The sequence below is a fragment of the Populus alba genome, chromosome 3 (genome assembly GCF_005239225.2).
Source record: "Populus alba chromosome 3, ASM523922v2, whole genome shotgun sequence".
Classification (NCBI taxonomy): domain Eukaryota; kingdom Viridiplantae; phylum Streptophyta; class Magnoliopsida; order Malpighiales; family Salicaceae; genus Populus; species Populus alba.
This window is the reverse complement of record NC_133286.1, coordinates 20,687,846-20,711,792: the sequence shown is the minus strand read 5'-3', so window position 1 is coordinate 20,711,792 and position 23,947 is coordinate 20,687,846. Positions and strand designations below refer to the sequence as shown.

The following is a 23,947-nucleotide window of genomic DNA, read 5'->3' as shown; positions in this document are numbered from 1 at the left end:
TGTAATCAAGACTTCATCAACCACAAATTCTGAGTGGGCATGTTTTCTTATAAAAAGGTTCGAGGGAAGTTAAACAAATGGGTGGCCAAATACACTACACGTTATAAATGTAATTATTAATATAATATATATCTTCGTTGATCGTTGATCGTTGATTGTCTTTGTAGTTCCAATGTTCAATTCACTTCAATTTTATTTACAGAAGATTAAAAAACCCACCATGAGCATAATTGTAAAACTTGATTTGTGAGCAATCCTTAAAAAAAAAGATTTAAATAATGTTATTTTAATTAAAAATAATAATAATTAAAGAGTTGGTTTTTGACGACTAGGTAAAGTCTGGATTGACCGTGTTAGCAAATTAATCTGGATATTTTACAGAATTAAGCATGGGCAAATATATCATATCCAAAGTAATTGGATACGACAATTAGTCAAACTCAAGATAACGTGAATCTGATAAATATGTTAGACCCTTAAAAAACTTGGATTCAACTATTGCCATGTTTTAATGCTATATATGTCTGATCTTAGATGATCTCCTAAATTAAAAATATTGAAGGTATTAAAAACAGTCACACATCTTCATTTAGACAATTGTATAGGTTATTTATATTTCAGATAATAATTTTTCTATACTCATAGGTATACAAAAGATCTTTTAAGTAACTTATTATACTTATTATCTTATTAATGATTTGTCCCCATTAATATAATTGAAAACAGACTTTTTAGTTTTTTATTTTTCTACAAAAAAAAAAACTTATGAGTTTAAGATAAAAGTTCATAATTTTCATTTTTTATTGTATATATTTTTTCAGGATATCTCTGCCTATAATATTATTATATTTAAAAAAAAAAAGATATTTATTTTGTATAAAACCGACACCCTTGTATTCTTTTCAATCTTCATTACAACACCCTTACACAGAGCAAATACTCCAAAGATATTCCCCTAGTTACCGTATAAAACGGACACCAGTCACCATAATCTTGTTATACGCCAAGCTATCAAGGCTCGCAAGAGCCAAACAGACAAAGAATCAAGGATGATTGATAAATGATTCACTCTAAGAATTAATTGAAATTTGTCGTAATATAAATATATTGTATAGTCATATTTCTAATTTATTCTTGACCATTTTCAGTATTTTAGCTCAGCCAACCCAGATATATTTACATCGACACAGAGGCGACAAGGAAGACAACGTTTAGGTGTCTGCCATTTTTAATAACACAAGTTGACAAGCATGCAATCTAATTAAATCCTCTTGGAAAAAATGGATGCGCTATGAACAAAAGTTGAGAGGGATGGTGACAGGGACACCATTGAATGAACAGGACATCCACCTCCACCATTTCCGAGCACCTCACAGCAGTACTGTCAGCATAATTGAAGCTTTTATTATCTATATATATATATATATATATATATATATATATATATAAGTTTAATTTCTTGACCATATATAAGTTTCTAATGAATATCGAAGATGAAAACGTTTTATCGATCCGTAATTTGATTGAAGTAAATTCATAAATTCAACCTTACTGTTTGTTTCTAATCTCAATAAGCCGTGAACTTCTTAACAACGAATCATAATCAACCCCATTAATTAATTCTTTCAGGTATTAAGACTGTGTTAATTGACCATAAATATCTTGGATGGACCCAACTTAGCTAGAGCACCTTGAATTAGTCTGCGTAAGCAGATAGAATTCTTAATTTCTACAGGGGGTCCCTAGGGTTTTTGTAATCTCCAGCCAAGTCTCGGGTCATGATTTCAAAGGGTTAGCTTTTCCATAGTCTCATGAGGCTGCGCACGTGCTTCTATCCATTTCCCCCTCTAGTTACATTGAACGGAAGCCTCACTGTCTTATCCTACTCTAGCTGTCGCAAACATCCCATAAAATTACGGGTCATCCAAGCAGCTTTACAGAATCTTCCATTGACCATAGGGTTATGAGCAGCACCACCTACTAGTATTAGCTTAACTTATTGTCTGAAAATCTTTTTTCCAAGCTTATCACCTTCTGGGAAATCACAGCCCTCGTGTCATATACTTGTGGGCCATCGAACGAGGCAAAAATCTTGCATTTAATTAATCACACAGGTTCCTTTCACCTTTCCTTTGGGTCCATTGATAGATCCATGTCAATTTTTCTTTACCTCCTTTTTCCTGGTTTTCCAAGGCAAATTAACCACCTTCTGGGAAACTCCTGGTTGTGCCAACAGTCCGTACCTTGTCTAAAAAACCTTATATAAGATGTTCAGTGCATGACGTGAAATCATCAGAACTTCTATCTACATACAAACACGTAGAATCTCTCTTTTTACGCCATGGATGTACTTGGGGCGAACATGAAGAGCGGCAAGGGATCACATACCAAGAGAGGTAAAAAGGCTGTCAAAGTTGTCTACATATCTAGCCCTATGAAGGTCAAGACTAGTGCCTCAAAGTTTAGAGCTCTTGTTCAGGAACTCACCGGCAAGGACTCCGATGCCGAACGGTTCATGGACATTAATGGTGCTCATGACTCTCTTGAAATCCCTCACCAAACGGCTGAATATGATCATCATCCATCGGTGTTTCCTTTGACGAACTCGTGTCATGATCAGTCACCATCAACAACAAGCTCCGAGTCTTTTCTTGGGTCACTTGACGGAGAGTTTTTCCCGTCCATGGAAGGGAGCTTCATGGGCATGCTTCAGCCAAGCCTTTTCCATGAATCTTTCCAGTTAGATGTGCTTAATTAACTGGTTAATTTATGGCCAGTTGAGCTTACTTTGTATGAGTTCTTCTTTTTGGTGCTAGCTTTTGAGATCCTCATATGCTCAAATCTCTCTGTAAATTCTTTATTAATCAGTACTTGAGATTTAGAAATCCTATATTGCAGTTTATGATCTGAGACATGCTGTTCTTCTCGTTAGAGCCCCACATCAGTGGGATGCAAACTCCGTTGCTACACAAGTAGTACTGCGCGAGATTCAATTACGGGCAACAAGAAAAAGAAGAAAAATATAAAAGATTATGATTGAGTATCCCAGATCAATCATATACTTGGATTGGAGATTAAATGTTGTTGTTGAATGCTTTGATCCTGCTTAACTTACTGGATATCTCCACTAACCATGCTTTTCAGAGATTGAATCCTGTTTGATACATTAAGCTTTCAAGAGGGCCTCGGATGAAATTATTTAGATTTCAAGGGGGCATCGTTTTTTCTTTTTCTTTTGAAGTGGACATGCCGACAATTATAATAACAACTGAATTAAGTTAGTTGGCATAGCCTTCCAAGACATCACCCATTCGATCTTCATTTTTATTTTTTTTTACAAGTAGTGGGGGTATCCTTCTTAAATCAGCCCACGGAATTAATTTACAAACCATTAAAAAAAAAAAAAAAAAAAACTCGAAATTATAACGGAACGAAAAACATTTTTGGTAATCTCTCGATGTCATTAATTTCATTATTTAGACATGCATGTTTCATCGTTAAGTTTATTGAAAATTGTTTAATGAAGACAATACCTTTCGTGTGACAAGATATAATGCAAAAATGTTGTGCATGTTGACTTAGCCTTTGTAAAGTCCCTTTAAGTTATTTCATGGGGAAAATGATTATAACTTGCTCGTGTCTATAAAATGCAAAAAGAAATGATACTTTAGACAACTAAATGATTAACCTAGCTCGTCCTGTTCTTCAATTAGACAGCTACTGTATTCTTAAAATCGCCTCTCCTTGTAAACAAATAAGGAATGAAAGCCACCATGCATGATAAACTTAATTTCTACTGTTTTTACTTGGATTGTAATTTCTTTTCACAAGAGGAAAAACAGCAAAACTAAAAGGATGAAAATAAAAAAATGTTGTTGTTTGGGTTCAGATCAAAGTTAGACACCCTATCCTCTCCTTGTAAAAAAAAATTAAAAAGTTGAGACAATATCATTTTAAAAAAAAAATTAAATTGGATTTCACTCGAGTTTTAATTGATTCACGACTTCTAAGATCAATTAAATCAGCTTTTAACCAAATTCAATATAAAACCCACTCAAATTAAATACTAGGATAGTGTTTGGAAATATAATATACTTGTGTTTTTTAAAAAAAAAGTACTAAAAATTAAATTTTTTTTATATGTTTTAAATCGTTTTGATGTCCTTATCTCAAAAATAATTTTTAAAAAATTAAAAAACTTATTCTTTTAATGTATTTTCAATACAAAAAATATTTTAAAAAATAATTCATAATCACATTTCTAAATAAATTCTTAAATTGATGAATCATCGTGTGAACAAATGCGCCGCCATTTCTAATAAAAGGATGGTAACTTAAATCTATAAGACTATAACTTTTGAATGACTTTTCTTGTATTGTAATTTCTTTTCTTGGCAAGGAGAAGAAGATGAAAATGGAAAATGTCGTCGTCTGGGTTTTGGTTGCCCACACGTTGCCTGCCTCTACAAGATAAACATAGCAAATGTGGCCTGCCACGTCTCTCTCGCTCTGGACTCTATATTTTTGCGAAGAGGTCCTCCTTTTTTTTTAATCGTTGATGCTGACTGCCGCAAAATTTTAATTTTTCATCTATGAAATATCTCGTTGATGACATCATACTAATACGTATCCCACAATTTGATAACACCATTATACTAATTTTTTTATTCAGAATTTATAGGGTTATTTTTTCAGATAAATTATTTTTATATACTTTTAATTTAAATATATTTTAAAAAAATTTTAATAACACTAATTATTAAAAAATATTTCAATTAAAAAGTAATTTTTAAATTTAAAATTTACATAGATATATTAATATCTTATACTAAATTTTATTAATTTAACTAGATGAAACCAAACAGAGAGATTCGAACTCTACATCACCTATTAAAGGTGTATTTATTTTTGCGATACAATTTATTTTTAAATTGTTTTTCATATGAAAAAAAATTAAATTGATTTTTTATATATATGTTTTTTAATGATTTCAATAAAAAATAATTATTTTAATATATTTCCAATTAAAAAAATATTTTATAGCTCAGTTATAATAATTAATTATTTTTTAAAGTGTTTTTTGCTTGAAAATATTTCAAAAAAAAATTTAAAAATTTTAAAACTTATTTTTTACTTCAACATATCAAAATAATTTAAAAATACATAAAAAAATTAAAGTAAAAAAAATAATTTTTTTAAAAGTGTTTTTACCCTATAAAAACAATAAAAAATATCTTACATCACATTATCAAACACACGTTAAATAAAATCTTAATATATAATTTATAAACACAATTTTTTTTACCCTAACCTCTGAGAACCCCGCAAATGATTTTTTATTACACAAATGTTATGTCCATGTTGACTCCTATTTTGAAAGATGATTGAAAATCATAGCGTGCAACTTGCACAGGTAGTCCATGTGGTTCAAGGTATTAATACGTGGCATTACTGGAGCCGAGTGGTCATTCAAAGTTGCTGTGCGCTTTTGACCTTGTCATCTTTCTGACGTTGGAATCCAACGTCTGCTGTCATCATCCTCTAGCCGGATTGGACCAAAATTTTTTTTTTTTTTTTTTAAATTATTTTGGATTATATAGCAGCTGGCTTGTACTCTACAAAATTTTTGGTTATTTTTTTAATGTAATTTTTGGTTCTTTAATTTTTATTTATTTTTTAAAAACAACATAAAATTAAGTTTTGTAAAATTGATCTCTAATTTAATATTAAGATATTTAATGATATATCAAACACGTTAGAACATCCAAATTGAATAAAATATAATGGTAAGAATGTACTATTTTTCTCAAATCTTTTACTTCATTTTTTTTTAATTTATGTGGGTGTTCGAGTCATTTTATGGGCCCTAAAGTTAATAACCAGGTAAGCCTTCAATAGCCATCAATATTAGCAACTATAGAGCTTGAACATAAAATCACAAAGAAAGCAAACTTTTTAATCTCAAACTTTTATTACTGAATCACTTCCTAGATGGTTTTTTACTACATTTGTTAGTTGATTGTTAATGTTAATCTTCTCTCTTCTTTTTTTTGTTGGATTCTAGCGTTAGAAAGGGAGAGCTACCTCATTGATCTTTCATTGAATAAATATAATGGCAAGAATATACTGTTTTTCATATATCTTTTACTTTATTTTTTTTTAATTTATGTTCGAGTCAGTTTATGTTTACCTCAACTAATCCTTACGGGTTCTAAAATTAACGACCAGATAGGCCTCTAATAATCATTAATATTAGCAACTATAGGACTTGAATATGAAACCATAGGAAAATCAAACTTTTTGATCTTAAATTCTTGTTATTGTATCACCTATTAGATAATTTTTTATTATATTTGCTAGTTAATTGTTAACGTTAATCTTCTCTTCTCTTTTTTTTTTCTTTTTTTGTTGGATTCTAACGTCAGAAAGGGAGTGCTACCTCATTGATCTTCTATTGAATAAATACAACGGTAAGAATAGTTAAAAGAAATATAAAGATCTCGTTAAATTCCAGGGAATAAAAATGGTTCTTGGTGTTAAATTCTAAATATCGCTGTTGGAGAAATAAATGATGTTATTTATCTCACTTGATTATTATTATTATTGTTTTAAAAAAATGTTACTACTGACAGAACATGATCTCAGAGCACTCCCGGAATTATTCATGCAAGCAGGATAATGACAGTAGCACGGGTGAATGGGTAATAATTCTTACTAGATTAATTCGCCGTGCATCTGATTAAATTTTTCTTCAAAGTAAAAAATACATTTAATTGTTGTTAATAATTGATTTTTTATAGTGTAAAAAAAATAAAATTGCGATGAGCTTGTTTTTAATAAGATATGGTTGACTTTGTTGATTTAAAAGTAATTAGAACAACCTATAAAAATAAAATTTGATTGTAAAATAATTTTAAAATGATATTTTATTATTATTAGAATAATATTATATTGAAATGATTCATGTTAACATATTAAATTTGTGAACTGAATTATGAAACTATAATAACTTTATAGAAAACAAATCAAAATAAATTATAAAATATAATTTTTAATCAATCAAATATTGAAGGATAAAAATTTTTTCTGAAAAAAGAAAGATTCTAAAAAAATGAACTGGATTAACTTATTAAAGTCATAACTTCGGTTATAAAATCAAGATAATCTCATAGAAAATAATTTTAAAAAAATTACAAAATTCAATTCTCAATCAACTTGGTGTTTAAGGATGAGATTAAAAAATAACTCAGGTCAATCTGCTAAACTCATAATCCGGGTATCAAGATGAAGATAATCTCTCAAGGAAAAAAAAACAACCTGATTTAACTTGTTAAATTCATGACTCTGGTTATAAGACTAATTTAACCTATTAAGCATTATTTTTGGGGTCGAAATAACCCAATAGAAAGTAAAAAAAAAAAAAAAAAACAAATCATGAAGTTTAATTTTCAATTTACCCAGCATTAGATGATGGAATTAAAAGGAAAAAAGTTAATTAAAAAAAATCGAGTCAACGAGGTTAGCCACCAACTTGCGATCCGTGTCATGATAATGGAATAACTTAATAAAAAAAAATCTAATATTAAATGATAAAATTAAAAAACAATATTGACTGGAAAAAAAAAACAAAGAAAAAAAAAACAAAACACTTATGCAAATAAGGTTAAAATAAGCTTTTAAATGTGATTTGTTATGATTAAAACCCTACATATTTCAGAGCTTATTCAATATTATGGTAATGATTGCTTTTTAAAGTATTTTTTATTTATAAATACATTGAAATAATATTTTTTTTATTTTTAAATTTTATCACATAAAAATGATCCGAAAACACTAAAAAAATAATTTGAATAAAAAAATAAAAAAATAAATCAATTTTTTTTTAATATTTTTCAAAACACAATACAAATGGCCTCTTAATGTATTTCATAATAATTTGCTGAGCAAGAGTCTCTTATATAAGTTCAGCTACCCTAAAGTTTAGCTCACCTAACGATGTACTATGAATTTTGAAAACTACAAAGCCTCCCAATATTCTTGTCCAGAATGACACTTAAGGATTATTTGTCATAACTTCTCTTGTGTTTTTAAATGTTTTTTAAGGTACTTCTATTTTTTAAAAAAATATTAATTTAATATATATATATATATATATTTTATTTTTCATGATGATTTACATGTGATCATCTTAAAAATGAAAAAAAATCATTTTAGTATATTTTTTTAATAAAAATATTATAAAAAATACCTGGACTATAATCCTAGACACCCCTTGGGTGTCAAAGATTATTTATTACACACGGGGCATGACGAATTTAAATATTTATATTATATTTATCAAGTTTATCTGAGTATTATTTATTATTTAATGTAAAATAAAAGAATACATACATGTATATATGCATGTGTGTGTTTTGAATTAAGTTTAAATATGTTTTATTTATTACTCTCTCATCGAGCAAATCAAAGGAAACTTATCCATTCAGGTAAATTAGATTATCGTCCCTGGTTATTATTATGATACAAACGGAAAGAAAGAAAGAAAGAAAGCCCCGCGGTTCTTCTCCTTCTCCCTGGAAAATTAGTCCATCGAAAAAATTGTCAAACTTACTTTTCTTTTCCTTTTTTTTTTTTGGTTGAGAAACGTGGTCAAACTAAGAGACTTTTGTTTATAGCGGGGCTTCCATTTGAGGTGAGTTCGTGATAAATATTATAAATCTTTGTATATATTATATGGATTATAATAAATATAAATGCTTTACATGTATGTATATAATATGAATGCACACGTCTCGGGTTAAATTTACATCAAGTTTTAAGTTGAATTTGATAGTATTTATAATTTATTAATTATTTACTGAATAAAAACTTGTTTGAGAATGTAATAAATATATTTTTTTATTTTTTTAATATATTAAATTAATATTTTTTTATTTTTTAAAATTTATTTTTAATATTAACATATTAAAATAATTATAAAAAAATTAAAGTATTATCCAACCGCACTTCAAAACCGTGAAATAATTATGAAAATTATTTATCGGTGTCAGTTCATATCTATATTCACAGAGTTGAAATTAGATTATAATCCATGGTTTATGATATATATACATAAAAGTCACACAGTTTTATTCTTCGTGGTAAAATAGTCTAACAAAAAAAATTGTCAAACTTTTTTATGGCTGAGAAACGTGGTCAAAATAGTCTAATATGGATTATAATAAATATAAATGTTTTACATTTATATAATATAAATGCATATGTCTCGGGTTAAATTTACATCAAAGTTTTAAGTTAAATTTGATAATATTCATACTTTATTAATTATTTATTGAATAATAGCTTATTTGATAGTGAAATGAATATTGCTTTTTATATTATTATTTTTAAATGTATTAAATTAATATTTTTTATTTTTTAAAATTTATTTTTATATTAATACATTAAAATAATAAAAATTGAATCTAAAAAAATAAAAATTCTCAAAAGTATTATTCAATCGCACTGTACTGCTAAACCGATAAATAATTATGAAACTTATTTATTGGTGTCAGTTCATATCTATATTCACAGAGTTGAAATTAGATTATAATCCATGGTTTATGCTATATATATATATATATAAAGCCCCACAGTTCTTATTCTTCGTGGAAAAACAGTCTAACAAAAAATTTGTCAAACTTTTTTACGGCTGAGAAACGTGGTCAAACATGGTTTATAACAGTGGTTCAATTTTGTATTCAAAGGGTTAGCCAAGTACATTTCGACCAGTACAGCAGAGATTTTATATATATATATATATAATTATTTTTACTTAAAAATATATTAAAATATTATTTTTATTTTATTTTTAGCATCAATAAATTAAAATAAAAAATTTATTAATCTAAAACTAAAAAAATAAAAAATCTTCAAAATCAGGATTAACAATGACAAACTTTCCCAGGAACTCCCATCCAAAAATCGTGCTGTTGAGATGGGAACCTAACACCGAATGCTAGCACAAGTGAAGAAAATTTAAACTATTTTTTGTTGTTGGAAGAATTAGTTCAATTTTTTCTTGAATATTCTTTTTTATTATAAATCAGATTGAATTTAAGTTTTTTAGACGCTGGTATTTTTTTTTTTTTTCTGTTTACAATGAAATAGATTGAAAATTGATATGAAAATATATGGATAAATAATAAATAATTATATTTAGATGAAAATGTAGAAAAATTAATATAAAATATAAAGATAAATAAACATGATTTTCCTTTTTATTGGTACTGATAGATAACATATCACATTTTAACTCAATAACATGTTGTTGGATTAATGTTCATGGTTGAGTCAATACTTGAATATAGCCCAGGAAGCTTCTTCCACGTTTTTTTTTCCCACAAATTCATCCGTGCTGATGTATTTATTTACTTGTAAATTTTATAATAGTACATATTGTAACTATAGTTATTAAAATTGATTTATAGTCGGGTAGTATTTAATACTGTAATAATAATAGTTATTTTTAAAAATATTTTTTACTTAAAAATATATTCAAATAATATATATTTTTTTAATTTTTAATACTAATACATCAAAACAATTAAAATTACACACAAAAAAATTAATTAAAATTAAAAAAATAAATAAATTGTGAAAACAAACAACCTCTTCACCGGTTACAAAGCTCAAGTTATGAATTGCACGAGATGATCTAAATCAATAGTTCTTTTTTTTTTTTAAAAAAATATAATATAAATTAGAAAACAAGACAGCCAGTCTCAAATCAATCAGCCCAGCCACACCAACTTTAATAACAGTGGTTAGAACAGCGAAGTTTTGCACAATTCAGTGGACCATCAGACCTCCCAGAAGGAAAAAAACAAAAAAGCATGCAGTCGATACTCCATGATGGCCATGGGGGTGAGCCCAGCTGTTTATTTTCTCAAGCAAACAGCTAAAGTTAAATGCTCCCTTCACAAACACTATTTGGCAATGCATCCCTAAAAAAAAAAAAAAAATCCATGATTTCGAGACTCGTGGAAATTTGGAATGATGAGGCCTGATACTGAAAAATTTAAGCAGCCATTGAGTTTTTAGCTGAAATTCATGAAGAAAGAAATTACAGGAAAAAAATTATTCCTCAACGTTAAAATAGTTTGGCACTTTGAGAAGACGGTCATGCCAGCTATTGTTAATCATATTTTAAGTTGAATGTTATTATTTTCGGTATACTCTAATTTTTATTTATAAAAAATAATCAAATTAAAATTTTATAACATATAAAAAATCAGATTGAAACCGGTTTCAACATACTGATTTTGATTCATTTTGATTATTTTATATTAAAAATTAAAACTCGACGGATTGGTTAATGTTATGTTTAGTTCGGTTATTTATATTAAATACCAAAACTATATTGTTTTTTGTGGATATTTTTAGGACTTTTGATGGGCTTGGTTTTGGTTCATTTTTATTTTTAATTTTTTGGTTTGATTAGGTTTATTTTTAATTAAATCAGTTTGTTTAGGTTGTGATTTTTCAGTTTCAAGTTTATGAAACTAAAACCGAACCAAATCAAATATTTTTTAAAATATTCTAATTGGTTTAATCAATTTTTTTTTATGATTTGATTTTTTTTGTTTTTTAATTTAATCTTTTTTTTTTTTTTTGTTCAACTCTATTTCAAGGTTTTGCTGGCACTTGTCAAATTAGCTTTGTGTTCCCCGAAAGCAGGACTTTTTTTTCTCTTTTTTTTTTTCTTTCTGAAAAAGGGAAGAGCATGTCCCTCTTGTAAAGATTAAATTTAGCGATGACTTTTCTTTTCAATCTAGATTGTGTATTTTTCTATTAACCTTTCATGGGTTAATGTTGTGCAAATCAACTGACATGCCCTAAGTTGGAGGATGGGGCACAGCATGACTTTGATAACTTGTTAGGTTTATAAATATATAATATTAGAGGATCTGGTTTCTATAAAGTTCAAGATAACATGATACATAACGGTAAAATTCAAATCAGCAAGGTAGGTCAACTTGAGACCTAATTGGTTCAAGTTGAAAAAAAAAATTAGTTACGTTGGTTAAAAATTTAATTTGATTTATTAACCTAGTCAAATCTCATTTTATTGATTTTTTTTTTAAAATTTTTTTGAATAATATTTTTTTAATTTTTTTTAAAGTTAGTCCTTCCATCTTATGATCTCAGCTTACCTTAATTTATTAATTCTTTTAGGAAAAAATTATTAATTAGAATAATATATATATATTTTTTAAAATGGGTCTCCTCAGCTTCTAATCAAATTTTACAACTATATATGAAACATTATGCTAGTTAAGATCAAACAGTTAATTTTGAAATCAATGATTTTCATTTCTATGTTATTGAATAGGATTATTGTCTTCTTAACCTAACAGTTCCTAGTTGCATGTAAGTCTTTGATAGTTGTTGGATGGAGACGGGATAGCAATTTTCGGACATTTGCATAAAATCGGGAATTCCTACAAATGATCATCCTTTTCGATTCCGCACTCAATTGGATAGAAAATTCTGTCAATCCCTCGAAAGCCCATCACGACTCGGTCCATTTTTTTGTTTAAATCATCTTCGTATACAACATAAAGTCTTATATTAAAAAAAAAAAAAACATAAGAATCAATAAATTTACAAGAAAATTGCTAGGTTAGATAACAATATATAATTTATATTATTTTTAAATACATTTCCTCAAATAAAAAGCTTTTTGAATTTGAAACATGTATATCCTCATATTACTTTATTTTTATTTTTTATCAAATAAATAGAGATAATAAAATTTAAATTCGTAATTGTTTGGCTATTAAAACTTTGATATCATATCAAAGAATCATTTCAATCCAATAGTTTAAGTTGTTAGGTGATGTCCTAAAATATGATTTATATTATTTTATAATATTAATTAAAAAACTATTGATTTTTCATTGAAACTGAATTGTTATTTTCTTAAATTAGGTCAGTCGAATTAATTCTTTTAGTCTATAATTTAAAATTCACTTGAATTAACCCAAGTCGGGTTTTTATATCCGTGGTACAAAATGCATATGCATGAGAAAACGATATGTTAACAAATGATTTAAAAAGTAAAATAAAGGACGAATTGAGTAAGAAACATGCTAGCCTCGTACCCACCTCTGCATGCAGCCTCGGTTCGATGTCAAGAAAAACATGGTGCGGTTAGATCCAGTGATGGTGAAGACGAGAGATTGATTGAAGTGAAAGTATAATTCACTATCTAAGCTTCCTTCTTCAGGTGTGAACAACAAGTTTCCATCTCAGCAAGTAACTAGCCAATTATGGAAAGCCTCCGTGGACTTATCCAAAATCCCAGATCAAATATATTTATTATAGATTTCCTTTGACACACTATATAGTCTTCCCATTAAAGAAAATTGGATGCTGATAAAGTATGGATATTATTAAACATGATATGGTATTATGAGTTGATAAATAATAAATCCCACCTATAATTTTATCTTGAATCGTTCTAAATGTTAATCTAATCAAATTTGAATGATTCGGTGAACTAAATTATAAATTGTTTAGATATCTAACCATATTAATTCAAGAATCTTTTTATTGTTTTGTTCAAAATATTGTGGTTTTAGCCTTTGTTTTTGAGAAAAATTGTCCAAAATAATATGTTTTCGGATAGATTAGAGTTAACTGGCAACTCATAAATTAAAAATAGGAACCCAGTAACTTGAGTCTTGAACAAGGTAAAACCTGAGAATCTAACAACTATAGATCAAATAATATAAACTAAATCAAAGCTCTATTTCTTTGTTGATAAATTTATTTAATTACTTAATATAATCAAATAAAATATATAAAAAACATGACAGGTAAAAGAAAACTTTAAAGTTTATTTACTTGAATCCAAGTCTTTAAAATATTTATTGAATCTGGTCAGTTTGATTTGATTAATTTGATAAATTAACATAAAATTTTATTATTAATACAAGTTATATTTTATAAATAAATTAATTTGAGTCAACTTGCAAGGAATTAATCCAATTCAAACCTGATTTAATTTAATTAATTTTTAAAATAATATTATTTTGATTAATTTTAAATCTAACTTCATTAACTTATCTTATTTCAGAAAGCGTGCCTTTGATTTAGTTTAATAACTTGTGTTTCTTGCGCCTATGTAATTTGCAAAAGTAAAAAATTAATACTAAGAAATCACTAATTTTCATCATTACCAATCCGTGTCAGCCAAAATTCTTAATTGGCAAAGACAGAAACATTTCCAATTATTGCAAAAATCTCTGGATTTTACACGTGGCAGAATTAGAGTGATTAGCCGGCACTGACCTTGTCTTAACATTAACCAGATAGGGATCCAAGGCTTTGGTCACTAATCAGTGAGCAAGTTGGCTGTATTGTTACAGTGTACTGACACAGTAAACAGCAAAAAAATTTAATAAACACTCAAAAACAATTGATGTCAAAGCACCAAAGCATTATTAAAGTGATTAAAAAATCTTAAGTCCTTGGAAAGTGGAAGATTTCTCGCAGAAGAAGACGTCTAGAGATTCGAGTGATCTACTCATCACTCTTCTCTCACATCTAATAATCCAGTACATACAGTTTCGCGAAGTTGAAAGCTTCATATCATCAGCAACAACAAAATCCCAGGTAGATTTGGTTTGGTTCAAATTTTCTTGTGGTTTTGACTAGAAAAAAAATCATGTTATGAAGTGAAAGTTTACTTCTTGTTAGCAAAGTAGGTGGAATTTTGACCTTCTTAAGCTTTGTTGTTCATACTTTGCTGGATTTTGACTAGAGAATTATTATTTATGAAGTGACAGTTTGCTGCTTGGTAGTAAAGTAGGTGAATTTGTGTTGTTTCTTTTTTAAGCTTGAATTGGAGGTTTTTGTTGGTTTTGGTTCTCTGGGTATTTTTAGTTTGGTGTGAAATTTATGCTTAATGTGTTAAAAGTCTCCTTGATATTTGAAGGAGATGAATTTAGGGGTTTTACAGTGTTTCAGCTTGATTTTGACTTGGGGATTGGTGAAAGTTTGGAACTTTACATCTTAGGGTACAATTTTGATCTCTACAAGTTGTTCATTATCAGGGGTTTTATGTCTCTTGTACATCAAGTTTTGGCTTCAGGGTATTGTTGAATTGCTCCCTACTCTTTTTTAGAGCATTTTGTGGATGTTGAATTCTGGGTTTTGTAATGTTCTTCTCCACTGTTGCTGCATATTGAGTTGGTGCAAATTGTGTGCTGCTTGCTGAATAGATGAGTTTAATTTTAATTAACTTCTGTATCTGGGGATCTTACTGTTCTATTGGGTTGATATTGGCATCTGGTATTGCTATAGAGTGGCCAAGCTTAGGTAGATACTAAGGTTCAATTTTGGGTTGAAAGTTATGTTGTTAGGGTTTTGAAGTGATTCTCTTCGATTTCTCTTCTGTGTGTCATGTGAGATGATGGACAAGGTTGGATAGTATGATTTGTGAATGGATGACCCATATATGTACATTTGATTAGTTATCTGATTAGTTTTCTTTGACTTTGTTTTGCTTCTCCTCTCCCTTTTTCTTTTGCTTGTTCTTGTTGAATTCGATGTATGGAATTATTGCCCGGTCTCACAAACTTAGCTAGTTTGATAACCAACTTTGGTTGATGCGGGTAAGAGTATCTGCAAGCACGAGCACCACCTTTTCTTTTTTCTTCACTTTGTTGTTAGCCTGATGCTGAAAAATCTATTAACATTAGCCAAACAATCCTCAAGATTCTGCTAACTAAATATTTCATGGTAATGTGGAGCACAGCTCTGAATTAAATTGGAGCTTTAGAGGCATACTCTGTTATTTTGGATGACGGATAATGTAGAGTTTGCTGAGTTAGTTTTGTGTTATTTATTGCTGTATATGCACTAATATTGTTAGATGTTGCATTCTGTTAAAAGGGAAAATTCGTCCTATTCTTTATATTTGTTTCTCAATATATTTTTAGTTTTTTTTTTGTCTCTTTGATTGTTTTTACTAAAAGAAGTTAGTGATACATCTTGCCTTTTGTTCTAGTTAGTGATTTGTGGTACCAATTTGTTTGAAGGGGACTAAGGAGGTTAAAATGACGGCGATTTACGGGGAGTAGAACTGATGCAGAAGATGAGAAGAAGGCCGTCGGGATGCCGAGCTTTGATCCTCAGGTTCCAATCTCAAATGCAATGTACAGTTCTCCTTCTATCACTTTTTGTATACGGTTTCAATTTAACTTTTCATTCATTATTCTTTATTCATCTTTCAACACTGGATTTTTTTGTGCCTAATCTGCTCGTCTTGTGTTTTTGTCTACTAATATGTATATAACCAATAGTAGGTTCAAGAACTTGAACATGTTTAGGGTGTCTTGTACTCACATCAGAAATCATTTCTAGTGGTTTGGTACTACTACATTGCGAACTTATTGTCAAAAATTGGTAGTCCAGGGTGCAATAACCAGGAGTTTCTTTGTTTGATTGGTAGCTTCAAAAAAATGGGATCGAATGATTTTGAAAATGTGCTTTCCAGATATTGAGTATGCAATGTAATTTGTTTATTCTCATAAAAGCTTTTCTTACATTAGTTACAAATGAATGATTTTCATGCTCCATCACTCTGCCAAGTTATGTAGCTTGCACACTATTCTAAGTTTAATTGCTTTAGTAATTTGCTAAATGTTCTTGCAAGTGTTAAAGAGGAACTTGATTGCGAGAGAGAAGGGGGAAGGGTTAAGTACCTTGACATATAAATCAAACAAACTACATTATTTCTGGAGGCTGTTTTGCATTTTTCCTTAGTTCTAGGGTTGAAGATTTAAATGCTCTCAAGTAGTTCAATTGATAAACCTGTTTGCGCTTATCCCTTTCCTTTACTTCTCTCTCCTCTATGGGTCCAGTAACTGTAGTATACTCTCTATTGTTAAATCTGGAAGGTCATTGTAAGATTTTTGGTCTAGATGTACGCATTTACTGGTTTGAAGAGGAAAATGTAACAAAATATTTGCTTGTTTGAACTGATGGTATTACTTCATGCTTGATGCTGTTTGGCTGTAAAATTGTATTACTCAACAAATTCTTGGTACTTATTTGTTGACAATTATGGATTTCATCAGTGTAGAGAGAAGCACAGTTCATCCTTACCGTGTTTCTGATTTTGGGGTGTTCTTAGAAGACGATGCTATTGACCTGAGTGCAGGCAAGTGTTGAGTAATCCAACTTTTAATGGGCTAATCTAAAACTGGTTTGTCATGCTCTTCATCTATTAGATTATATAATTAAATTTTATCTGCCCATAACTTTTTGGTGATCTAAATTTTTCGTTAATTTTTTTTTAATCGCGCTGAAAGAAATTCATTGGAACATTGTTATTTTGAAGAAAAATATAATCTACTGTTTTTGTACAGGGGTAAATTTCATTAACCACCCATCACCATCCTTTGATCTTAATTTGAAGTGTCTAGTGTACTTCATATTGACTTATTGCAAAATGATCTGCTAACCTTAAATTTTAGGGGTGGTCTGGGCAAGTTATTTTGTGTAAAAGCACTGCTAGGGTGCAATATATTTTAGAACCAAGGGCCATATCGATCTAATTGCAACAATTCCCAGGAGTGGTCAATTTAGTAATGCTTTGAAAATCATCACAAGAAAAATCAGGTCCAATAGTTTTTTATGGAAAGAGAGTGGGAGAAATAAATCCAGACAATACTGATTCCAGTGTATAGAAAATGATTATGGAGCTACTACTTTTTCTACCATGGTTGTTGGCATTTGACAAGTATTTCAAATGCCATGAGTGATCCCCATGGGAGCCACAATGAAAAAATAAGTCTATAAGAAACAAAAAGAAAATTTGTAATCCATTGAAATGAAGAACTCTGCATATGTTGTAAGAAGAAAAAAACAATTAGATTTTTTGAAAAGTTCAACCAACTAGAATTAAAAGTGATAACCTGATGTGTCACTACAGGTACTGTGTTCAATTCAGCAAAAGAAAGTACTCAAGCAATCCCTTCTGACCGCCTGCATAGTGGCACTTTCGAGAAGGTGAATTTCTCAGATAGATGATATTTTGCCTGTTTAGTTGCTTCCACTCATTTTTTCCTGTTCTCTGACTTTGCAGAAACAGTCTACTACTTCATTTAACATTAAGTCATCTGCTTCTCAAGTGGAGTCTCATAGATTACCCTTAGAAAAAGTTCAACAGTCAAACCAGGTTTCTATACCAATTGTTGATACAGAAAACTGGGGGGAGAATTGGAGGTTGCCATTAGAAAAGGTTCAACAGTCCAACCGGGTTTCTATACCAAGTGTTAATACAGAGAACTGGGGGGAGGCCAATATGGCTGATGCTAGTCCAAGGACTGATATCTCAACGGATGCAGACACAGACGATAAAAACCAAAGGGTGCTGTTTTTTCTTGCCCTATACTCCTGTGAAATGATAGTGTGAAGTCAGTTCTGTGAAACTATAAATTTGCATAGGTGCCATCCTGTTTTCAATAGTTTTATTTTATTTTGGTTTTTTAACAAGTACGTGTAATCAAGAATCCTAGTTTACCATTCTTTCCTTTTGGATCCCAACATTCATTTCTTCTCTTGCTTGATGAAGGCAATGGCATTGTTCATTCTGCTCATTAGAAAACTTACCAAATCAATTCCATTCTAACACTTAAAAGTCATGTGTGCAGTATGATAGAGGTCAATCTACAGCTCTCGTGGCATCTGATTCCAGTGACAGAACAAGGGACAAAATGGACCAGAAGGTGAAAATATTATATGTTAATTGCATTCACTGCATGCTACTCTATCTAGTTGTAGTTGATGATTGATTGTTTGATTACACTTCGCAGACTCTTCGCAGGCTTGCTCAAAATAGAGAAGCTGCAAGAAAAAGCCGTTTGAGGAAGAAAGTATGTTTTTCATCCTTTTCTTATACTTGTTTTCATTTCTGATGAACCTTTTCAGTGACAGCCTGTTACAGCATATAGGGGGGAGTGCATCCTTTGAATGGACTTTTTATGATGCAACCATGCAAGATTTTTTTTCATGCAATCTTCTGATTTGTCTATTACACATTGCATAAGTGCCTTGTAACATTTCTTCTAATAATCTTACTTTTCGTCTTTTGTTGTGTCTCCATAGGCATATGTCCAGCAGCTGGAGAGTAGCCGCTTGAAGCTAACCCAACTGGAACAGGAGCTCCAACGGGCACGACAGCAGGTTAGGTTTGGCTAATCCTATTTTGTGCATCGTGTAATGATCTCAGTTCGTTCATTAAGCATCCTTGTTTTGAGGTGTCTCAATGAATTTCTCTCTATTAGGGAATCTTCATATCAAGCTCAGGAGACCAAACTCATTCAATGAGTGGAAATGGTAATGCCAACGTTTCTTCCCTATGCAAGATTCAATGTTTGAAATGTGTGCATTTTTGGGAATCAACTAGATGTTTGATATCTTGGAATTGTTGGATGAGTTCCACATTGTCATGGCTGCTTGACTGAACCAATGATCATGCTGTGAGCTCTACATTTATACATTGAAATGACCTCAAATTTCGTTGGCTATTTTCATTTCTAGGGTTTAAGCTCACACACATTTGCATGTTGGCAAATTAGATGGTTAATTGTATCTTTTTGCAGGGGCCATGGCATTTGATGTAGAATATGCACGATGGCTGGAGGAGCAAAATCGACAAATTAATGAGTTGAGATCAGCTGTCAATTCTCATGCTGGTGATGCAGAACTTCGTATTATCACTGATGGTATAATGGCTCACTATGATGAAGTTTTCAAGCTGAAGAGCAACGCAGCCAAGGCTGATGTTTTCCATTTGCTGTCTGGCATGTGGAAAACACCTGCAGAGAGGTGTTTTTTGTGGCTTGGTGGCTTCCGTTCATCTGAGCTCCTCAAGGTGAGTGTATTGTGCTTTCAATGTTTTCCACCTGCTAGGGTTAGTCCAGTTCTAGGAGAGGTGACATTACAAGAGTATTAAAGTCGGTATCGTAATCTTGCACAGAACAAAAGAATTGCAAGAACCATGTATTTTTTGTTCTTCTTCATTTAATTCATTAATAAAGATTCGATATTATCAATGCACTAGCTAGCAGGGTGAAGGTGTAAAACTGCAAATTTGTATTAAAAAAACCAAATTAATTGGGAATTTCGTGGGAGAGGGCTTGGGATTGTAGATGAGTCTCATACTGTACCGCTAGTTAAAAAGTTCTTTGGTTCACAGGATGCTGTACTTGACAGCATAACGTTTAATCTGTTAGAGAAATATAATGTAAAAGCATTCATGGAGCTTCACTTAGTTGAGGGGTTCTTTGACTTATCCCTAACAGTAAGTTCTGATATAGGATTCATCCCGTTTCTATTTCACTTGTTAAACTCTGATCTGAAGCCCAGATCAGTATGACTCGGTATCTTCTTGGCATCAAATCTATTTAGAATTAAAAAAGTGCGGGAAACAAAAGAAAAGAAAGAAGATTTGGAAATTTGTATTAGGTTATGAACTACTTGATATTTGGAAAAAGAAATGATGAACCAACACTAAATATCATAGAAGTTCTCAGGTGAACTGCAAGTTATTATAACTTATAAGCTCACATAGGCCTCCCTTGTTCTCAGCTCGGAGACTGAAGTTTTCTGTTCTCAGATATTGAAGGATGTTATCATCAAGTTTTGTTATCTTGTTGCCTATCTTCCGAGCATGCTGTTGAGGCTGGTTATTTCATTTGTACCATTTGCGTTTCCCTAGCAAGGCTGTTTGTAAATGTTTTGTTTGTATTGTAATTTCTGTTTAGCATGAAATTAATCGAAAGGCTGTTTGTAAATGTTTTGTTTGTATTGTAATTTCTGTTTAGCATGAAATTAATCTTAGAAGACGAGGTTGGGAATGAAGGCTGGTGGAGGGTGGCATTATTTAACCCTGGATGTATGGATGGCTTTCCTTTGTACTGCAGAGCGGAGGGGATTTTCTTCCTGTACCTGCTTCTTTTTCATGTGCATGTATGCCTGCTTGCAAAAGCAGGCATAATTGTTCGAGTTTAAACCATTTGTTTGCACTGGCTTGTGCATTTTAAAAGGGAAAGCGCACAGCCTTTCTCTTGGTTAAACCGTTGACTGGCATATACCATCTGTATTGTCAGATTTCATTCTCTTGTTAGTTTGATGGATTGATTTATTTTTTACAATTCGTTTCTTAGGGCGGTGCCCTCTGCTCCTTTCAGAACACAATACCTCCTATATTCTTTTTTCGTTTGAGAACATGATAAAATTTTGTGATCATGGTTGCAGCTTCTTATGAATCAATTGGAGCCTTTAACAGAGCAGCAGTTGGTGGGCATTGGCAACTTACAGCAGTCCTCCCAACAGGCGGAAGATGCATTATCTCAAGGGATGGAGGCATTGCAGCAGTCCCTCTCTGAGACTTTGTCCAGCGGATCTCTTGGCTCCTCAGGGCCATCTGGAAATATGGCAAATTACATGGGTCAGATGGCCATGGCCATGGGAAAGCTAGGTACCCTTGAGGGATTTATTCGCCAGGTATGCTTCTCATTGTTTTTATACTTGTCGTCTATAACATAGAGATTCCATAAAACCTTGAAATTTGTATAATGGTCAAGAGTTCATAAATCAGCTACAGTTTCGAGTCTTTCTGGGTTTGCCATTTCTTTCTGTTCTTTTGCCCCTATATTCCTAGTATCATGTCTCAAAGGCACTTCTCTTTTAATGCGGTTTTATAAAACCAGGCTGACAATTTGAGGCAGCAAACCTTACAACAAATGCACCGAATATTAACCACCCGTCAGTCTGCTCGTGCTCTCCTTGCAATACACGATTACTTTTCCCGTTTACGCGCTCTTAGTTCCCTCTGGCTCGCGCGACCTAAAGAGTGAATACGCTTTGCATCTGAATACAAGTTGCGCAGGAAAACCCTAAAAGCCACATTCCACATCCAGCAGGGCTTCTTGTTTCTAGTGTTCAAAATACCTTTTCTTTTCTGCATCTCTCCTGTTGTAGTTTCAGATGTATCATGGTACTGTTCTTTCTGTCATACTAATCATCTTAGAGCATAGAATTTGAATCTTTCAAGTACAGTATGCATCAATGTTAATTATTTATAGTCTCATCCTCCTGCTGTTTTCGTTATCCCCAGTACTTGAGAATTTCAAAATGAATTTGAAAGTTGGGACACTTTCATTTTGAGTTAATTTATTTATCTTGGTTAGCCTACTTTCTTTCGTTGAAGCCTGTATATTTTGCCATAACAACATAATTTTTATTTTGCTATGCATGCAACTTCAGCAACAAATCTAGCCCGGCAAGCTTCATCTACCCTTGCAATCCTTCACCTTTAGTTCTAAAAATTTGGCAGTCTACTCTTGAACCTGTCACACGAAACAATCAGTGAAATTTATGAAGTTTTCATGGGCCATTGTATATGCTTGTTCAATGTTTATATTTGTAATCTAAAAATATTTAGGGTTTGTGTGGAACTGAACATATCAAGATTATTCTTTAGAGATGGAGGGATAGAAATCGGGATATTGGACAAAAAATTATCTTCATCATGTGTATACCTAATATGGATCCAGCACCATGTACCAAATGCTATCTTAAAGGACATTAAGCATGTATTTGACACTGATAGTTTTAATGATAAATTTAATAAAAATTATAAATTATAATTTTTTTTAATCAGGGTTCAAGAGAGTTTTCAATGGGATCTGGGCAAAACTATCCAATTGTTTTATTAACAAAAAAAAAAAAAAATTGAATATGTGGTTCGAGGCAAAAGTAAATATGTAAGTGATTTTTTTTTAAAAAAATTATATACATTTGATGATTTCTCTTAACCATGGAATAAAAAAAAATCAGTATTAGAATGAAGTGACATCGTAATTCATAATTCAATATTGTAGATCAAGAAAATTTTCAGGCTGATCATCAAGCCATTCCATGATCTCATTGCGTTTAGCAGCCTAAGATCTGAAGATGTCAATATAGCAAGTATCTCTAAGGACACTGCCGTGGCGCTCGAATCTGACCTTGGAGAAGTCCATCAGTGATCAGAAAAACCCTAACTAGCTTCCACAAAACACTTCCAGAGGCACAGGAACCGATCACATTCTGCCGCCCATGGCAATACCATGAATAAAAGAAGTTCATGTTTTGAGGATTCAAAAAGCTGGCCAGCAACCATACTCAATCCAAGAATATAATGCATTAACAAGTCAATTTCTCTTGTTCTGAGCTTTTCGGTTGAAGTTTGTGTGTTAAACCGCATAAAATCTACTGACCCACCACCATGGCTGCCCTCTCTGTCTGAAACAACATGCACAGCCTCTAAACATCTCTCCTCTTCAATAAATCCCCGTGTCCCTAAATCGCTCTTTGATCTTCTAATTTGTGTAACTGGGGTGACAAGGTTTTCCAACAAGTCTTTTGTTATGCGAAAAAAGTATCTCAATCTAAGATTCTAAATGTGTTTGTTTAAGTGGCTTAAGTATAATTTATATGAAGCTTTAAAATATAATTTATAATTCTTTTTAACACATTTCTTTATATAAAAACTTTTTGTATTTTAAATTTACACATGTTTATATTATTTTTATATTTAATTTAATTAATTATAATAAGGGTGATAAGAGTTGAACTGAATAACCCTTTGATACTCTAATATTATATAAAAAAAATTCTTCAAGAAATGATTTTGAAGGCATTTTTTTTTAAAATCAGGGGTAAAAACTGAGTTATAAAAATATTTATCATTGATATGTATGCTGTTTTAGAAAAATCCTTTTTGCATTGGCCAATATAGATTACTCTTTAAGGAAATTTCATACCTTACTTTCAAAAAAAACATCAAATTATTCAGATTTTAATTGATTAACTTCGATTAAAACAAAATATATTGAGTCGAAGG

The 23,947-nt window shown here is 30.7% G+C and overlaps 1 protein-coding gene across 7 annotated transcripts; it reads left to right on the top strand.

The window, feature by feature from the left end:
* The first annotated feature begins 14,398 nt into the window (after positions 1 to 14,398).
* On the top strand, positions 14,399 to 22,781 carry LOC118054227 (transcription factor TGA2). 7 transcript variants are annotated; one of them, XM_073408136.1, is made up of 12 exons: positions 14,399 to 14,661; positions 16,089 to 16,205; positions 17,130 to 17,212; positions 17,987 to 18,063; positions 18,140 to 18,424; positions 18,708 to 18,782; positions 18,870 to 18,929; positions 19,162 to 19,239; positions 19,341 to 19,392; positions 19,659 to 19,930; positions 21,316 to 21,564; positions 22,327 to 22,781. In XM_073408136.1, the coding sequence occupies exons 2-12, from the start codon at positions 16,165 to 16,167 to the stop codon at positions 22,336 to 22,338; spliced, it is 1,284 nt and encodes a 427-aa protein (XP_073264237.1). In that variant the 5' UTR covers positions 14,399 to 14,661; positions 16,089 to 16,164; the 3' UTR covers positions 22,339 to 22,781. The 7 variants fall into 7 exon arrangements, with proteins under 7 accessions (XP_073264237.1, XP_034921602.1, XP_034921604.1 ...); XM_035065711.2 differs by lacking the exon at positions 22,327 to 22,781 and adding an exon at positions 21,771 to 22,232 and having other exon boundaries at positions 14,402 to 14,661; XM_035065713.2 differs by lacking the exon at positions 22,327 to 22,781 and adding an exon at positions 21,771 to 22,232 and having other exon boundaries at positions 14,402 to 14,661; positions 16,062 to 16,205.
* Positions 22,782 to 23,947: the final 1,166 nt, after the last annotated feature.